At 38.9% G+C, this 18,605-nt stretch overlaps 2 protein-coding genes across 2 annotated transcripts; both read right to left on the bottom strand.

Moving 5' to 3' along the window:
• Positions 1-723: 723 nt before the first annotated feature.
• On the bottom strand, positions 724-8,216 carry LOC134875118 (14-3-3-like protein). Its single transcript, XM_063899548.1, has 6 exons — positions 8,059-8,216; positions 5,891-6,198; positions 4,861-4,984; positions 3,388-3,551; positions 2,458-2,553; positions 724-2,270 (listed from the first exon to the last, which is right to left on the bottom strand). Exons 2-6 carry the CDS (start codon positions 6,182-6,184, stop codon positions 2,136-2,138), a joined length of 813 nt encoding a protein of 270 aa, XP_063755618.1. The 5' UTR covers positions 6,185-6,198; positions 8,059-8,216; the 3' UTR covers positions 724-2,135.
• A 3,036-nt stretch (positions 8,217-11,252) lies between these two features.
• On the bottom strand, positions 11,253-14,522 carry znf706 (zinc finger protein 706). Its single transcript, XM_063899549.1, has 3 exons — positions 14,363-14,522; positions 12,533-12,678; positions 11,253-12,127 (listed from the first exon to the last, which is right to left on the bottom strand). Exons 1-3 carry the CDS (start codon positions 14,457-14,459, stop codon positions 12,032-12,034), a joined length of 339 nt encoding a protein of 112 aa, XP_063755619.1. The 5' UTR covers positions 14,460-14,522; the 3' UTR covers positions 11,253-12,031.
• Between the last annotated feature and the right edge of the window lie 4,083 nt (positions 14,523-18,605).

Consider the following 18,605-nt stretch of genomic DNA (forward strand, 5'->3'; position numbering starts at 1 on the left):
TCAAATAAACAATGTTGGTTTCATATTGTTTATATCTCACAGGTCTTTCCCACTGGCCTCTCATCAGCTTAATTTAACATTCAGTTCATTCAATTACATTTTTTTTACATGGCGACTTACTTGAACCATTTTGTCTTTTACTTTTTTGTGTGGTTTATCATATGTTGCATTGTTGGAGGAGCCTGCCAAAACTATACAGTAGCTATAATGCACATTACAAATAACCCCTTTTAATCCTTTGAAATCCAAAGTTGTGTTCAGTCTAAATTTGATAGATAATAGTTCTAACTTTAAACCAGCCTCTGTTGAAGGCGGTTCTATTTGCTCAGGACATTCACCAGTAGTTATTTCGCTTTAATACAATGCTTTAAAATAAATATTTCACAAAATGGCAATTCGTGTTTCAGTAACTCATTGAATTCTTAGGGAAAACTGTTTTTTCATTTGTGCCCCCATGAAAAAATAAAAATGGTGTCGTGTTTCTCATTTTATCAAGACCTTTCGGCTCGTTTTCAAAATGGAGTCATGTGAGAAAAATAGATCTATTCTAGGTAACAAAGGATGAGTAAAAATGATAATTTTCTGGGTGAAATATGCCTTTAGATGGGTTATTCTCCGATAACTCTGAAGATGTCTTGGCATGATAAAACTTGACACACAGCTTCATTTGCATTAATACATTGTAAAAAAAATGTTATTCCACAGAGAGCAAACACAGCACACTTGGTTTTAATGATTTAATTCCACTTACATGAAAGCACATAACAAAATAACATACTCAGAGGGTTAATTCTGAATCCTGCATCCCATCTTTTCAAAACCAAGTTACTGTTAATTATAAGAAACTGGCACTACTTTGTCACTACTAAATTGTCATAACGCAGCTTCCTACCAAGTTACTTTAATAAATCAGGCATGTTTTAGTTTTTTCACAATGTACTTTCAAGGAAGGTAAATGTTACTGTAAACCACCTGGTTCAAGCTAAATCCTAAGCAAAAACTGCCAGTTTCAAAGCACGGCTAACCCTCACACCATACTACTGAGAAACATACATTCCAGGAGTCAAATCAATAATCAAGGGAATAAAATACACCGAAAGAAAATACAAAACACCTGAATAGAAAAAGAGTAGAAAGCCTCATGAGAGCACATGGCAAAAGTATCATCTGCAATGCTGAAAAGATAAAATATCAAAAGTTACAGTATCGCGCCTCTTGTCAAGTTGTTCACTTAATCTTAGGCTATCCATACCTTGTCATGTGTTATTGAGAATAGCAGGAAATTATAGTGTACACATTTCACCAAGTTTAGATGTCAGTAAAATGGAATGTAACCCTCAACCAAACCAAAGTTTAAATACAGTATTCCCAAGAGGTCATTCATACAGAAAACCTTTCCTATGCCCAAATGCACAGAGCCATGACAAGAGTACCATCCATAAAAACACTATCTGCTACACCAGTGTAGTGTAGACACCAACAGGGCAGGATGTATACAACCAATACGTTAATAGATCTTTACCAAGGTAAATCTTTCCATCACATATGATCACTGCTTTTGTCGGTTGAGACCTTTAATTTCGCAAATTCAGATTGCTGTAACCATATTTTTAAATGTAATTTCTTTAACTGTGTATATGCTTCAACTTATTATTTTTTTAGACCCGCATGTCACAATGATTGTAAATATTGAGTTCAGGTAAAAACATACAATTTATCAAAATTACACTCAGAGGTTTTTGTGTTTGTGTTTTCCTGCAACAGCAGCAGTTTGCTACGGTGAATACGGTTAAAGAACATGGGGCAGATTTGGATTTAAACGGAGGGACATCATTTGGACTAAACAATTAACAAAAAAATAAAAAAATAAACATCCACTGTTTGACACAACAAGTATATTCAAAAGAAACAAAACACAGATCTATCCCATTCTTTTCTCTGTGGAGGTGCTCAAACAAGTAACACACATACACTTCAGTGTATCTGCATACACATCCTGTACTTTACACATTGTGAGTGGAGTGTAAACATACATATCTGTGCATGTGCACACACAGCCACACACATACACACAACTTAGGCTGGTGAGAGGTAAAAAATGTGTGTTTTTCTTGCTTTTTCTTTCCTTCTGAATATTAGTTCAACTCAGTTGCGTCCTCCTTCTTATCTTCTTTTTTATCATCGTCGTCTTTGTTTTCCTTATCCTTATCCTTGTTCCCCTCCTCCTGTTCCTGCTCCTGCTCTTCAGCCTGGGCATCTGACTGCCACAGCTGCAATTAAGAAAGTGATATTGAGATGAGTGCAAACATAGAACAATGGGAAACACTTCAATATTTAAAACATTTAGTAGAGTCAGAAGAGTTGGAAGTGAAAATGAAGCGAACCAGGACGGAGATAAGGGAGATCAGAAGGTGACATTTTAAGACACAGCTGCTGAAAAGAAGATGACAAACTTACTGTCAGATTGTCACGGAGCAGCTGCATGATCAAGGTGGAGTCTTTGTAGGAGTCAGCGGTGAGGGAGTCCAGCAGTGGAAGGGCTTGATCAAAAGCCTGGAAGAGACACAGACAGCCATTAGTGCTTCCAAAAAAACACATGTTTAGGCCTCCAAAAAATGGGAACCAAATTTAGATTGATTTAAATTTTTTAAAAAGCAGGGAAAAACTAAAAGAAAAGATTATGACGAAAGAAAGGACAAAAGCAAACAGCCAAGAACAAGGTTTAAGATTACATCTTACATTCCTGCTGTACTTAGTAGTGTATAGTGTATTTCTGCCCAACACAAACTGTCCACGGGATAGTTAAGAATGATGGAGGGAATACACTTGCCTGCACAAAATGTGTAAAACCAAGGTCTTATAGTTATAGTGTCACTTATAATGACACAGCCACACATACCAATCCCGCAGGTAACCTTGAGACCTATGTGTGTTTATTAATGCTCATTATGTACACAATATGGAACTGCTACCGCTTGGGAAAAAATCAGAACACAAACAGCAGACAGTGAGGTGGCCCATGGAAGTTTATCATTGCAGCCAGCTTCTCCCATTTAGAAACACTTCATTGTTTTTATTGGTACTGGGAGCCATATTATCATCAGAGGTCTCCTCACCAAAACAGCTGTACCTGTCAGTAAAGTTGGCATAAACACCAAATAACAAAGATTCACTTTGAAATCTGTGTTCCCCCAGTAAGCAAGGGGGATGAGCTACTGACAAACATTTTCCCAGCTTGTTTCTCTGAAAACTAAAGATCCAGACGTTTGATGACTAAAAAGGTTCTTCCGGTAAAAACATATATTTAAAAACTAACAAAATGCAAAAAGAGTCTTGAAAACATGTGGTTCAAGTCGGAATCAAAGTCGAGAAAAGAGCGGTTCTTACATCCTTGGCCAGCTTGCAGGCTTTTTCCGGCGAGTTGACGATCTCGTAGAAGAAGACAGAGAAGTTGAGAGCGAGGCCTAGGCGGATGGGATGTGTCGCCTGCATGTGTTCAACGCTGATGTCAAAGGCCTCTTGGTAGGCTCCTTGTGAATCCTTGATGATTTCTGTACATAGAAAGAGAAATCAATCAGTTAGCAGGTTTTACTAAAATGGGAAAGAACTATCTCTTGAGGTTCGTTCACATCATAGTTGACGGCACTGGATACAAGTACATTCCTTTGTGCAGACTCTGTATGTGCGTGATGGTGCATGTTCCTGCTTCTCAAACTTCTTTCAGGCAATCAAAACCACATATGCCAATACTTACACTTAGTTTGGTAGCACAACTAAAAGCCTGCACAGAGTTCAACTCCTAGATTCGTCACCTAAGCCCTGCTTATGCCCAAAATGCATTCATTCGGTCCACAAATGATCAACTAATCCACTTGGTTTTGGTCAGCATTTTACAGTAATGAAAGATTTCAGCAATATGAACCACCAACGACAAAGACAATTAACTGCTCATCACAGAGTGAAGGAAAAAGCCTTTTAAACATTTTAAAAGATCAAAGACTCATGTTAGCAGTGTCTTCTGCGTTTACTATTAACAGCCAAAAGCCAGATTGTAAAACTATGGATCACAAAGTGCCCTAAGCAAAGATGATAAAACATGTGTGTCGATAAATACACAACAGAGTTGAAGATGATTTAATTCTGACATGAAGGAGAAATACTAGCAAAAAAAACAACTAAACTCAAAATGTCTCTTCCACTAGTCGCAGCAAACACCATGTTGCAGCTCCCTTTGCCATTATACCCACGCAGCAGACCTTGTGTGCATTACGACTGACAATTGTAGGTCAAGGACGGGGATGCTCTGAAGTGTTCTGGCCTGAGGAAAACCAGTGGCCAGAAGCAAGATTTGGGTTTAGCAAGGTCATTTCAGGGATACCTCTTCTGGTTATCTGTCCTCAACAGCCGTTCATTTCCCACCAGGGTGTCTCATCACGGTAACTTACGCTGCACACTTTATAACAGGTTTGAGATCAAAGATCCCCTTGTTTAAAAGCATCATCTGCTGACCAATCGAAGCTTGGTGCACCAGTCGTAAAATAATATTACACAAATACGAGGAAGTTTAAGGCCATGATTAAGGCTATGGTCATATTCCAGGCGAAAGGGTACACAGTTTAAGCTGCAAAATGCAGAGCGGAATGTGAATGTGTTAATTAATCGAATATGTGTAATATGATTTAATAATTAAGGGACTGTTAATCAGTAGAAATGTGTTGTTTTTAGCGGTGGAATAATTTGAAATGCACTAGTAATGAACCCTGAGCCTAATAACTCACCCTTCCCGAGTGTATCCTGGGGTTAATGGAGAGGCTAATGGCAAGTATGATGACAAAAAAACCCTCAAAATGCTTTACTCACCCGTCTTTGAGTCTCCGCTAGCCACCTCAGCCAGGTAGCGGAAGTAGTCTCCCTTCATCTTCAGGTAGAAGACTTTGCTGTCAGCAGGGCCAGCGTTTGGGATCAGATATTCGTTTAGCAGACCCTGCAATGTGTGCAAAATGATTGTTAAAATGCTTGTTGAAACTCAACAGACAAATGCACAAGCAGTTTGAAATAAGATAACAACTTAAGAGAATGTTTAGGGTTGTGTTAAACCTGAACATTTTACCCACCAATTTGCTTTAAAGGATAACTTTATCCTCTGTTGCAATTTGCCCATTTCTTCCATTCATTGAACATTAGCGTAAATAAAAAAAAACAATCAAGAAAGTCAGGACGAAAGATATCATAAAAGCGATATGAAACATTAAACAGAGCATAATGGCACACACAACATAACCATATTTCACTCTTATACGACACAACAACAGCCTTTTGTTCAAATTGTGTAGTAAAGTAAATGGCAGTGAATGAGTTGTTCATTTCGAAAACAAAATCTTTAAGACAGTTCACAGGTTTGTTTGTATGTGTGTTATCTGAACATCTCGGGGGGCAGGGTAGAATGATTTCAAACATGAGGCTCAAAGTAGTCCATGTTTAGAAGGCTCCAGCACACAAAGACAGCACCACTATACTTATATTTTATCCCAACTTTTCCCCCTCAAATATGAGGTATCCAGAAACACATGACTACATGTTGTAAGTGAATATTTACACTGCCCGTTTTAGATCCCTACCACTCATACTGGCGTTACCACCAGCACATACAGGCAGTAACCAACTTAAATTCAGTGCATCTCACTAGTGTTGCATACAGTTGTCATGGACAGGATAATTAAATGCAGTCCCTCACTCATTCTCTCTGTTGTAACGCTTCACTAGAAAAACAGCTCTATCTAGGCCACTTAATTCATTTTTTAAGCTATTCATCTGTAAATCTTGGTTCAAGCATTTGCTCTCTACTTCCTTCCACCCTATTTTGCACCGTTACATGATCTCTGCAGCTTACCAGCACTTCTTTGCAGATATCGTTCAGCTCTTTCTCGATAGCCTCTCTGTACACTGTGGCCTGTGCACATTTTTTGGTGTCCTCACTTTTCTGCTCAATGCTGGATACCACCCTCCAGGCGGACCTCCGAGCCCCCACCACATTCTTGTAGGCAACAGAAAGCAGGTTGCGCTCCTCGTTGCTGAGCTCCGAGCACTGCTGTGTAACAGCCTTCATGGCCTCAGCCATGTCATCGTAGCGCTCGGCCTGCTCAGACAGTTTGGCTCGCTGTACATGCTCATCATGGTCTGCCATGGCTCCTGTGTGGGCTGAGGAAGGAAGGCAAGAGGAGAGGGGGTCGGGAAGGACAACACAAAGAGGACAGGAGACGGATTAGGAAGACAGGAGAGTGTATGGGGGAGGGCAGGAACAAGGAGAGGGAAAGGTGCAACATGGTGAGGAAGGGGGAGGGATATGATCATTTAACTTGAATGAACTATGACAGTGCATGTATCACACTGCCGTTCCTTTGTACGTTTTTTTAAAGAAAACTGGTCCCTGGCAAGTGCAAACAGACAATTGGAGATACAAAAATAACATCAGTTGACAGGAAGTTGTACGAGTGCTGAGGGAACAAGTCTTAACCAGGAAATCAGTTTGCATTTTACAACTAACAGTTTCCCTGTGGTTTTTCAATGGTTTTTGCATGGATTCTGGTTGGATGCCACTGGTTAACACACATTTAAAAGATTTTGATGTTAATTGCGTGACAAAATAAATGCTGAATAGTACCAAATAGTTCTCTCTAATGGTCAGTATCACCTGAAATATTCAAGTAATATTGTTATAGCATCTCTCGCACTGCTTGGATTTCCCACATTAGTAGGTATGTTCAGGGTGTGTGCACACCAGATTTTTTTAAATAGTTTTTGGATCTCACCCTGCTTTCTTCATTTGCAGTCACTAAATTGACTTGGCATTGAAGTGGTGTCACTAATACCCCAAGAGAAGTGATTAGTTTGGTTTTACTTCAGAAATGGATTAAGAAATAGAATAGACATTTCTTTTGGTTTTTTTAAGTAAGATGAATCGAACACAAAAAGGGTGGTTATTATTATAGTAGGCAACAATATTGAAAGTTCCATTGCAACATGATCCGTTTTCTGTCTTCTGTCTTCAAATTGCTCTGGTTTTTTCCAGACAATAATCCAAAACTATAAATCATTTTGGAAATCATCATGGTTGTGTTTGACACAAAAAAGCAGGATATGTTTATATTACTGAAGCTGAAACCAGTGTGTGTTCTTCAATTTGCTTGATAAATGACATGAAATACATCTTATTACATTTCTTACATATGCATGTTCTGTCCATTGATAAATCATAGCTATGAGTCATAGTTGTTACTTTAAAGGTTTTACTTGCTTCATTTTATCATAACTACAGGTCTGTAAACTGTATAGAAATAAGAACACCATTTGCTAATTATCACTTTACATTTGTCTCCTTTTGAAAATCGCAGGAGACCAATTGTGCTAAAATCCCACGATCAGTGAGTCAGATTTACCAGCAGACACCTGCACCCTTCAGAGGAATGTCGGCCACCCAGTTTCACGTCACACAAACACGCATACGCGCGCGCACACACACACACACACACACACACACACAACACACACCACAGTTCTGTGTGCGGCAAGCAAGGACGCAGGCCTTGCTATATAATATGGCTTAATTATTCCAATGCCTGAATATGTTACAATATACAGATAAACCCAATAATGGTGTGACAGACTCAGTTTGACCGGAATGAAAGGAGCTTGGCTTATTTCAGTCCAAAGTGAACGCCCTTTTTCGGTTCCCGGAAAACACCCAGAGCAAATTATTTCAGCGAGCGTTATACATTAATGTCGGGTGGCTTCATTTAGTAAAAAAGTGAATGGGGTACACTAAAAGCAGCATTTACAGGGTGTAAAAGAATTAGATGGGTTACAAGTGCAGTAACACTCCACATTCAGTACGTTAAGCGGCGAACAATGACTAAGTGGAGCATCACTGGTTTCCTTTTACAGTCCACAGTAGCAACGATTCAAGCTAAATTTAAAGAACTGTCTAAGCACACGGATTACAAAATAACGTTTTAATCTTCATAATATCAGCAAAAATGAGGAGTAAATAGGAGAACAAACCTGCGAGTGTCGTTAGATGATGTTGTTCCTGATTCCCGGCAGCACAGCTGATGATCTCTCCCGCTCGTCCACGGGGTTTCCCTCCAATCAAAGACACAGCAGCAGGGTCTCGCTGGGACAGATGACGTCAGACTCGGGTTGCTATGGCAACCAAATTTAGAGGCAAAAGATTTAAAGCCATGGTAACAGTCGGTGGACAATTATCTTTTATTTTATTTATTTTTAAGTTTCAAGCAATCTAATGTTATTTTTAAAAAATCCCATTTTAAATTAAGTAAACATTACTTTAGAAAACACTATTTATTACGGTTTTTTGTTTTATTTCTGCTTTTGAAATCATCTACTTGTAAATAGTTTTAAATGGTTCAAGGTTCAAGGTTCAAGGCTTTATTTGTCATATGCACAGCAGATACAGCGTATATGTTGGCAATGAAAATCTTATGTCGCGTGCTCCTCCAACAACTCAACATACATGGTGCAAATAACATAAATAAAATAGTGCAAAAAGAGAGAAGAATGTTGTATGAAGTGAAAAAAATATCTAAAGAGCGTTTGTCCAACTATCCGCAAAGCCTCATGGGAGATGTAGTTACTTTCTATCTTAGGTATTGACGAAATAATGATACTAGACGAAATTCGGTAGTGTTTTAGAATTATAGTTATTGTGTAAAAATACTTTTTAATGAAGAATCGTATAGGTTATTTAGCTAGGTCGTGTGTGGTTCCATCTTTCATAAATATTCAGAAACATGAAACATTTTTATTTTATTATTGCATTTTATTTGTCTAATTTTGGGGTGGAAACAACAATGCAAACCCAAAGTGATCCATCCCCATCTCTGTGTCTAAATGCTAGCTGTCGCTATGGAAACTGTGTCTCTATAGAGATCATGTTGATGGGTAAGGCTATATGTGTTCACTTTGAAGTTAGTGTTTGTTTGATCACTAAGGAAAAATACAAATAAACACGAAAAAAGGGCCTTCTGAGACTATTTGTTTTAAGTGAGAGCTCCTTACACACACTATTGGCATAATACATGAATCACAGTAGGATGACACTATATGCATGTTAATACATTAGCAACAATACATTATTGATTCATGTATTAATCGATAATGACCATAATTGCTAGGTGTAGCCAACCCGGATTAAAAGTGATGAGTGCACCCAAAAAACAGAGGCCCTGGTAAATAGAATACAAACTAAAAGTACAAGCTATTTGTGCTGCGGTCCTGAACAAACATCAGAATTTCAAAAGTAAATTATCACTTTATTTCCCAAGTTCCGAAGCATTTCACAGATATATAAAACCGAATTAAAAACAGTTGTTTATAAATCGGGCTAAATTAACCTGAAGCAAACACTGTCACCAGAGCAGTCCCTGGTTTCCAGTGTCTCTTAACACTGAGACATGTGCTGCCTGGGAATAGATCATTTATAGCCTGATGAGTATTTTATTAATTCTTATACCTACTATTCTTACTAATCATTTTGTGCTCCTCCATGTTAGGGGCCATAACACACAAAGGACAGAGAGGATGTGAGTGTGCTTACATGAATGAACAGGTCTCTCTCTTTTTTTTTTTTAAAGGCTACATGTGTACAGACAGAAAAAAAAAGGTGTATTGAGTGTGAGGAACAATGTGGCTGATGACTCATTTAGGTGAGCCACTCATTGAAAAAACATGCAGCAAGGCACTGAATACTCAGATTAAACAGTAAAAGAACTCAGATTAAACAGGAAAACAACTATTACACTATATTATTATTGCATTTTTGTACATTTGCATATTTCATTTTCATTTTTACTTTATTTTTTAGTTCTAATTATTTGTATTTGTTTTGCGTCTCTTTGTATTTCGCTGCTGCAACGCAAAAAATTCCCAGTTTGGGATAAATCAAGTACTTCTGATTCTGAACATTATTGCTCAGACTCAGACACGCTGAATATAAGGCACGCTAGTAACACCAGTCAAGGCAATAGAGGGACAACACATCTTTTCAGAGTCAGAGCTGAACTGAAGCATCTGTCACAGCTGGAAAAAAAAAGAGATCGGCGGAAATGAATGCTTGTGATGAAAAAGACTCAAAGACATTCATTTCAGCTGCTCGAATGACTTAGCATTAATTGATTTAGTTAATTATAATGTGCTGCATTTCAAGTCATTTACTGTTGATAGCAGCAGATGATGCAAAGCTTTTATGACAGTTGGTTTCAGCTATTCCATCGCATCGGATTTAATGCTGCTATTTTATAAATGGTTTACATTTAAAATAGCTATCAACAAGATGCTTAAATTATTACAAATTTGGAATAAGGTTTTTTCTCCAAATGAAGTTTCAAGCATTTTAGAACCCAACATCAATTTCTTGGATTTGCAATTTACCCTAGAGAAAATTCAAAAAGCACCCACAGTGAAATGTTTTCCTTAACCAGAAGTTGACACAAAGTGAAGAACATTAGAGCAGATTTGCCACCTGGGATGAAATTCAAGTCAGTTGTCAATTATTATTGTTATTTTTTCCCCCTTTCAGCCCTATAAGGCTAAACCCAATATTTTGTATACTATTATCTTTCGTTTTTCATCAATCATCACACATTCACAGTTGACAGCAGCTAAGGTCCAGCAGTGTCTCAGTCAGTAGGGGCTTGGACTGGGAGTCATAGGGTCGCCGGTTCAAGTCCCCAAACAGACTTGAAATATGGAAAGTGGACTGCTACTTGGAGAGCTCCCATTTCACCTCCTGGGCCCTGCTGTGCAAGGCACTGGACACCTCCAATCCCCTCTCCCCATTGCTCCCTGGGCACTGCACAATAGCTGCCCACTGCTCCTAGTACTAGGATGGGTTAAATACAGAGGACACATTTCACTGTGCGTGCATGTATGTGACTAATAAAGAGGGTTTCATCCTCCGATTCTACTTCTACTAATGTCCCACAAAGATCTTTACAATTACATATTGCAAAAGGGAAGAAAAATAAAGTTACACTATGTGAGTGGAGGAGCATAAAAATGTGTTCAATTTTAATGGACCGCAAATATTGAACTGGCAGTAAAAATAAATGGACCAACAAAACCGTTAAAAGCTAGAAGTGAATTTTAAAAGGCAGAAAACCAAACAAGATGAATCCTTAAGCAGATATCCTGGAATTCAACGAACGAAGAAAACATTTTCTAGAGAAACGCACATATACAACAAAGTAAAATTTAATAAAATGTTATTATACATCATTGGAGCATTCATTCATATCCAAGTGTACACAAGTTGCTTACACCCTCCTGTGAAATTTCAATTTTTTTTGACTCAACATGAAATTATGATTAGCTAGATGAAAGATTGCAGTTTAACACGGCAGACAGCGCCGTGGAAGAATTCCATATTGAATAACTGATATGAGACAGCCTCAGTTTGATTCAATACTTGAAGCACAAATTAAAAAAAAAAACACAAGGTCACATCTGTCATTGCCTTGATTGCAGCAAATTTAAAATCTGAATTTTTTCACCCAAGCCAATCCCATGCTCTGTTTGAAGACACTGTATGCCTTGACAACATGTGTCTTTTTCTTTTAAAGGTTTATCAGAAAATGTAATTAATTGAAGCTTGAGTTAGAGGTACAAGAGCTAGCAGCAAGAAATACTCCTATGTGCACAAGACATCAGGGCAGTGATTGTTCTGGAAAACTTAGAGAAGGAAGGGAGAAATGTTCAATCAACACTTCAAAAGGTTCATGGATCTCCAGTAGCTCTGAAATTAAAACCGGTATATAAGTTTAGCCCCGCAAGATATTTAAACACAAGTGAAAGAGGACTGGATAGGAGGGGGAAGCATTGTGTTACCTGGCCCGTTAAAGCCTAGATATAGCTAACTATTTTAGTTGGTTATATCAATTCATCCATTGCTGTCAGACTGAGACAAGTGCAGAGTTGGTGCAGGGTATTGAATGGGTTTGGTATCCAGGGTGATCGTTTATGCCTCCACTCCCTCTAACTCGGGGGGCAGAGGGGATTTCGGGTGCTTGCTCTCAAAGTGTTGCTTGAAGGTTTTGGGGTCTGGCATCTGGGTCTGCATGAAGGACAATATATCAAGCAATTTATAATTTAGGAAAAATGACACCTCTTCTTTGGAAAAATATGATAATAAAAAAGACCAAACACCATCAGAGTTAGCAAGTGAAAATACAAGCCTTTCTCATTTTAGGGTTCACAAAATATTACGTTTAAATAATTATTTTATTCGCAGAGGTTTAAATGAACTCTGTCTTTGAGACACCAGAAGACATGAGTGATTGTGTAGAACACAAAAAAAAGCAGGCGTTTTTTAAGGAAGTATATTCTAATTCTAGCACTTTCCTAACCATGACATAATAAGGGTTAAAATGTTGGCATTATAACATAGCATTATTTACCAGGCTGCACCCTCAGTCAGGTGTTGGTCTGTGGGTTGTAATAGTAAAGACTTCATACTCACCCGGCACACCAGGCAGGTGAACACTAGTGCTGCCTTGGCGGCTGTCTTTTGGTCATGACCCTTTGCCTTCTTCATCTCTGCCTGTTTCTTTGCATTTTTCTGCTGGGATTGCAGTTTTTGATGCCCACGTGCCATTCTGGCAAAGCCTAAAGAGGAGGAAGCAAGGACACATGACTTATGTTTACTGATAAACCACAGTGTTGTGAGCTTTTCTTAACTTTTTATTCTTGGTGTTGGTAGACATCTACCATAAATAAGTCAGTTAAACATTTTGGAGTTATTTCAGTTCCCACAGAAATAGGCTTGCCTAATACCATGTTTACTGCGAAGCAAAGTATGGTTGACAGAGAAAACTTTGGCATTTCTTTCATTGTTTTCCATCAGCATTTTGAAGGCCCGTTTCAAGGACTTTCGTACAGGCATCTACTGTATATGTTTGGTGGATATAAACACTGTAAAATACAAGCAAATAATAAACCACTGCCAGCCGGCCAGGGTCAGGCAAAGAAAATAAGATACAGTTTCTGTTTACCTGAACTGAAAGGCAGGTGTTTCTGGGAAATCGCAGGCAAGGTTATAAAACCTTGACTTACATGAGGGTTAGGCCTAAGAGGGGTAAGGAATTTCCTAAATCCATTCAAGATGGACAAAACTAACCAACCAAAGCAAGTTTTAAGTGTTATGATTAGTTCTGTTTTATTTCCTTTGTGACAAGTTTTAATTAGCAAAGAAAACTAACAGGGCCACATTTGACAGATTGTGCTACAGATTTTCTAGCAATTGACACTTTTGAGAGGGTGGAATTGGGAGGGAAACAAGTTCCATCTTGCCCTCCAATACAAAAAGAGACTGGTTTCTCTATGTGTTGGGGAGAAACTAGTTCCTCCGGTTCAGCACACAATCCAGGGAGGACCCCTTCAATAAGATCCTTTCTTTTATAACATTAAGGTGGATAACAAATATTCAACTAAAAAAGTTAAGTGTGTGTGTGTGTAGGAGAGTCTCTATAAAAATGCAATCAGACTGAACTTTTAATGGGGTTCATCCGGTAAAACTTGCAAATTAATTATGAGCCCCAATAATTTGACCCAAGCACTTTATTAGTGCAGCTCACATCCTATAAACATTAGTGGTGCTTACTCTCAAATTGCCACACTGATCGAGACACAAACCCCTGGAGGTATAGAGACTTCGAAATTGTCTACATTTCCTGTTGGTAATTCAGCCTTGCCTACCATCAAAGTCTATATATAGTGTGACATTGGTCAGCAATGTATTCACTGGTGACAAGCGATGGTTAATTAATGAAATGCTGCCTGCTAAGCAGTATTGTGACCTGTTACAACAGCATGTTAGCTATCTGAGCCATCTGATTTAACAACGTGTTGCATTCGTGCCCTCAGCATTGGGCATATTATAATGAGCAACTTCTGTTAAGTACGTCTTGAGATGTAGGAACAATGTGATGAAACAGACACAATTAGCAAGCTAGCTGTTAGCTACTGTTTTTTGATGAGACTCAATATCCTCTCCACCTCTAAGTCGACTGTTCCAACACAGTCAACCTTTTAGCTTTTTGAAACTAAGTAACGTCAGCACATGTGGCTCATTGTGATCCAGGTGACATCGGTGTGTTTATCTGCACCAACATGAACGAGCTGTTGCGTGGGTTAGCCTCCAGGCTAACGTCAGCTCACTCCAGCTAACACGTTAGCTAGTTGGCTAACCATCAACTGAATATTTTTGTTCAGCCTGTGGTTGCCCTAAACCAGGAGAAGTATCAGCGAAATATTATATCGTATACAATATTAAAAGCACAGCAGTACTTACCTTTAAATAACTGTACGTATCGTTTGCAAGGCGTACACAAGTGTGACAGCAGCTCAATTCTCAGACAGCTAAAGGACACTGATGCGTTCAAAGACATTAGTATAATGCGGCACTTTTAGGATAAATTAAGAAGAACTTTAATGGATCCATTGCGAAGATGCATAGAGAACCTTAAATGATTAAGAGTCACAGTCATACAAAAACTAAAATAAGCATAGAATAAGAAGTCATGTAACAGACAACCTGCCTGATCGGGAATAGTGCACGGTAAATTACGTATTTTACACGGTCCACGCAAATGACCTACTTATTAGTCAACATTCGAAAAAATTCATGGGAAACATCAATCTCTTCAATTACAGGAGGACTCGTGAATGCACCATGATGCGGATGCTGGATTTTGGCAATGTCGCCCCCACGTGGCTTTGGTGAGTACTTTAAAACACAAAAACTTGAATTTGAAAACTATGGTATGTGGTGTTCTGTAATTGTATGATATTTTTATTCATTGTATTCATGATGATGCCGATTTGGAAGTTAGGGTTTATCCATCACCTTATACATGTAAATTATCATTATTTCTGTCATAAGCATTAACATAATGGGACTGGACAGTGATTGTGTACACTAATATGTTCATTTGTTCAATGTTTATTTCTTTTAATCGAAAAGCACTTTTTAGAATGTTTTATTTCTGTTAAACCTTGTTCACCTTTTTATGTAACCATGTACAGGACAAAAACATAATAAAACAACTTCAAGAGCTAAATAACAAATAGTGATGTTTCCTCAAAGCAACACTAGGGGGCAGGTACAGAAGTCTGCATGCATGGTGTGCCACCAGCATGCACAACATTTGCACACATGATTAACACTGACATTTACCTATGAAAAAAAATATTGTATAGATAAAATACCTGAATCATCATTATAAATATCCATTATGTACTCTTTGCACTACTGACCTAGTAAGGTCTGTCTTGACTGTTACAATTCTGTTTAAACATAATCAGAGTTATACAAATACTGTCTCAAACCAGGATGTTTTTCACACGACTGTATCAGATATCAGTCTTTCCTATCTGTTACTTTGGTTTTGGGAACAGTGGAGCTGTTCATATCCGCCCAGTATTTGACTGAATACAGCTAATATGAAAATTAACTGCAACTCCAGGTACATGATGGAAACAAAGACTCAGATGCTTTCCCAATAACACCAAAATACAAATAAGTCTGTAAAGAACTTAGTTAAAACTTAGAAAAAGAATCATGATTGCTTTTTTAAACCTTTGGCCACATCATCTAAATGTACTCTCTAATTGTAATCTATGATAGTGCTTTCTGTTTTGAGAACACACTTAATAAACCAAAAATGAAAGAAATACATGTCCACATCACTGTGTTTTTTGTATTTTTATTCACCAACAGTCATGATAGCACTCATTCCTGTTGGAAATCTTCCTGACAGTTAGGTGTCATGACTGTGAAATGTTATCATTGTGAGAAAAGTCTCCGGACTGCCAATGTTAACTCCCCCCCCCACACACACACACACACACACACCTTCCTGCTTCCCCCTTCATCATAGGAAGAGACAACCCTTTTAGTCTTTTGTGATGGGTGGAAATAACTCTCAAGAGAAAAGGATGTGATTATGGTTTCAGAAGGAGGCCAAAAGTAAAAAGAAAGAAGGGGGGGAAAAATTACAAAAGCCACACATTGATCATGTTCCCCCCAACCCTGGAGGTTGTTGTGCAAGGTCTTGCTAGCTTAGGTTTGGGGTGAGGTTGACCAGCCTTAGGGCCTGTGTGAAAACAAATCTCCCAGGTGTCAGCTTTTCAATAGTGCAGCAGAATATTATCTGGCTGTCCATTGTGTGTATGAATAAGCAGGGGTTTGCCGCAGACAGCTTGAGATTTTTTTGGATCCTCTCTTTCACCACAAGGGCTTTCAGGTTTACTTTCGGCTCGAGCCAGTTGTTTTTTGAAGGACTCCTTGTTGCAAACTATCTGTCTGTTTCTCCCTGCATGACCACATATCAAGGGTCAGCTAGTTTTGAAGAGGTTATGTCAAGCTCAAGAAAGGTTTCATAAGATGCTTTTCAGGGTAGAGAAACTTGTCTGGCAACAAAACTTCACTCAGTGAGGGAGAAATGCTGGCTGTCAGGGAGTGAGTGTGACCTGCTTGATTCTCTGGAGTCTGTTGAGGGAAGAGGAAGTTGGATTTCATCTTCCCTATTGGCCACTTCCTCTCCCTGCTCCCCCCTCCATGCTTTCCTTTCCCCCCCCCCCGAACAAACAGGTTTTGCCACAGTCCACTGCTGCTGCTGCCGCTGCCGCTGCTGCTGCGCTGCCGCTGCCGCTGCCGCTGCCGCTGCCGCTGCCGCTGCCGCTGTTGCTGCTGCTGTTGCTGCGTCTGCACCACTATGACAGGCCACAATGTTGCCAGACCAGTTGGGCTGTACACAAGCCATGACACAGTCACAACACATCCACAGGCAAGCTACTCTCACTGCTGCCCTCAGAGTCTTCCTACATGTGACTTGATTGACATACAGTATATGTAAACACAGGGTTTGTAAAAGCGTTTAACAGAGGTGTTTTTAGAGTGCATTTTTCGACCAAGGAAACGCATATCAAATGACTAATTACAGAATTATCACATGTTAAAATATAGGGTGGAAGTTAAAATCCAACTAAATGGCACAAACTGAATGAAATCACACCAAGAGGGTAAACCATGCCTTCAGGGGGGGAAGTTAACTTCTTACCTACACACACACACACACACACACACACACACACACACACACACACACACACACACACACAGAGTGCAACTGAAGGAGAGGAGAGGTCGAAGAGACAGAGGCTGATTGTGAAAGCGGTGACAGCCCTCGCTAACCTCACTCACAGCAGCAGCTCAGGACCAAATGTGTGTTGAGAGTCAACAGCTTTGGATTGAGTAACAGTTTTAACAATTCCAAAGTAATTTCTGATTTATTAGACACTAAAACATTGTGTTTTTAATAATATTACACACAGATTTTATTCATACTGCGTTAAAGTAAAATATGCAATTCTGCAAAAACCCATGTAGCAGATTGACAGAAAACTGATTATGTTTTCTTCTTCTTCTCTTCTATTTACAGATGAACAATTATTTTAGCCCTTAAGAAGAAAACGTAGTATTTTAAAAGGAAAGTGGTGAAAAAAGGTTGAATAATTAACAGAATTTGATGTAAAAGTAACTTATATGTATATATATATATATATATATTTATATATATATATATATATATTTGTATCCCTTTACATAAATATTGGGGACCTATTTGGGCTGAATTCCAGGTTGCTTGTTTGTTTGTTGCAATGTATACAAACACAAAGATTACAAACTAAAGAAAATGGTGACCTGACACCTCACTGGGATACCTAATATTTGTTTATTCTCATGTTTTCTAAGCTGTACATATGAAAATATCGTTTTTTGCCTGGTATTTTACCTGTTTAAATGTGCCTTTCAATCACTCTGTTACCATTATTCCACTTCTTCCTCCACCCTGTTTTGCGCACTGCTCTCTATCTTGGAGGATGACTCCTGCCCCGACATCTCTCCATCTCTGTCCATCTCTGAGTTTTTGTACTCAGACTCCGACACTTAATCCGAGTCAAGTCCAGACAAGCTGTTTCTCCCTGTGAAAAAACTCCAGGTATGTAGGATACACCTTTCACCTCTCTCACAGAGTGGGACACACACACACACACACACACACACACACACACACACACACACACACACACACACACACACACACACACACACACACACACACACACACACACGCACAGAGGAAGGTATTTGCCCCTGACTTTCCTGTCTTGCCTGTGCCTGCTTTTGGCATGCTTGCAGCCTTCGCACTATTTCAGCTGTCACACCGCCACATGGCAGACATTCCTGCTGAGAGAAGTAATGTAGGGAAGGGTAGAGATAACAGTAGATCTTATACATTACTATTATTTTGATCAAACCAAACAAAACATACTTCACACTTTGTTTTCTGAGTGGAGTTAATGATGGGCATGGACAGATTTTGAGACAACAGGCCCCCAGGCACGTTTGAGGTCCCATCTCCCGCTCACAACTGCGCTGTTTGCAGTTGTTTTGCATCTCTGAGTAGATTTTTCTCTCTTTGTGCATGTATTTGTATTCATTTTGAGTCTCTTTGAAATATGTTTAGGTC

The sequence above is a fragment of the Eleginops maclovinus genome, chromosome 13 (genome assembly GCF_036324505.1).
Source record: "Eleginops maclovinus isolate JMC-PN-2008 ecotype Puerto Natales chromosome 13, JC_Emac_rtc_rv5, whole genome shotgun sequence".
NCBI classification, from domain to species: Eukaryota; Metazoa; Chordata; class Actinopteri; order Perciformes; family Eleginopidae; genus Eleginops; species Eleginops maclovinus.

Coding starts and splice junctions, on each gene's coding strand:
- LOC134875118 (XM_063899548.1), bottom strand. CDS start 6,184: ATGGCAGACCATGATGAGCATGTACAGCGAGCCAAACTGTCTGAGCAG. Junction 4,985..5,890: donor ATATCTGCAAAGAAGTGCTG/GTAAGCTGCAGA, acceptor CACACATTGCAG/GGTCTGCTAAACGAATATCT. Junction 2,271..2,457: donor TGCTCCGTGACAATCTGACA/GTAAGTTTGTCA, acceptor TCTTAATTGCAG/CTGTGGCAGTCAGATGCCCA.
- znf706 (XM_063899549.1), bottom strand. CDS start 14,459: ATGTCTTTGAACGCATCAGTGTCCTTTAGCTGTCTGAGAATTGAGCTG. Junction 12,679..14,362: donor ATACGTACAGTTATTTAAAG/GTAAGTACTGCT, acceptor CCTCCTCTTTAG/GCTTTGCCAGAATGGCACGT. Junction 12,128..12,532: donor TCACCTGCCTGGTGTGCCGG/GTGAGTATGAAG, acceptor TCCTTCATGCAG/ACCCAGATGCCAGACCCCAA.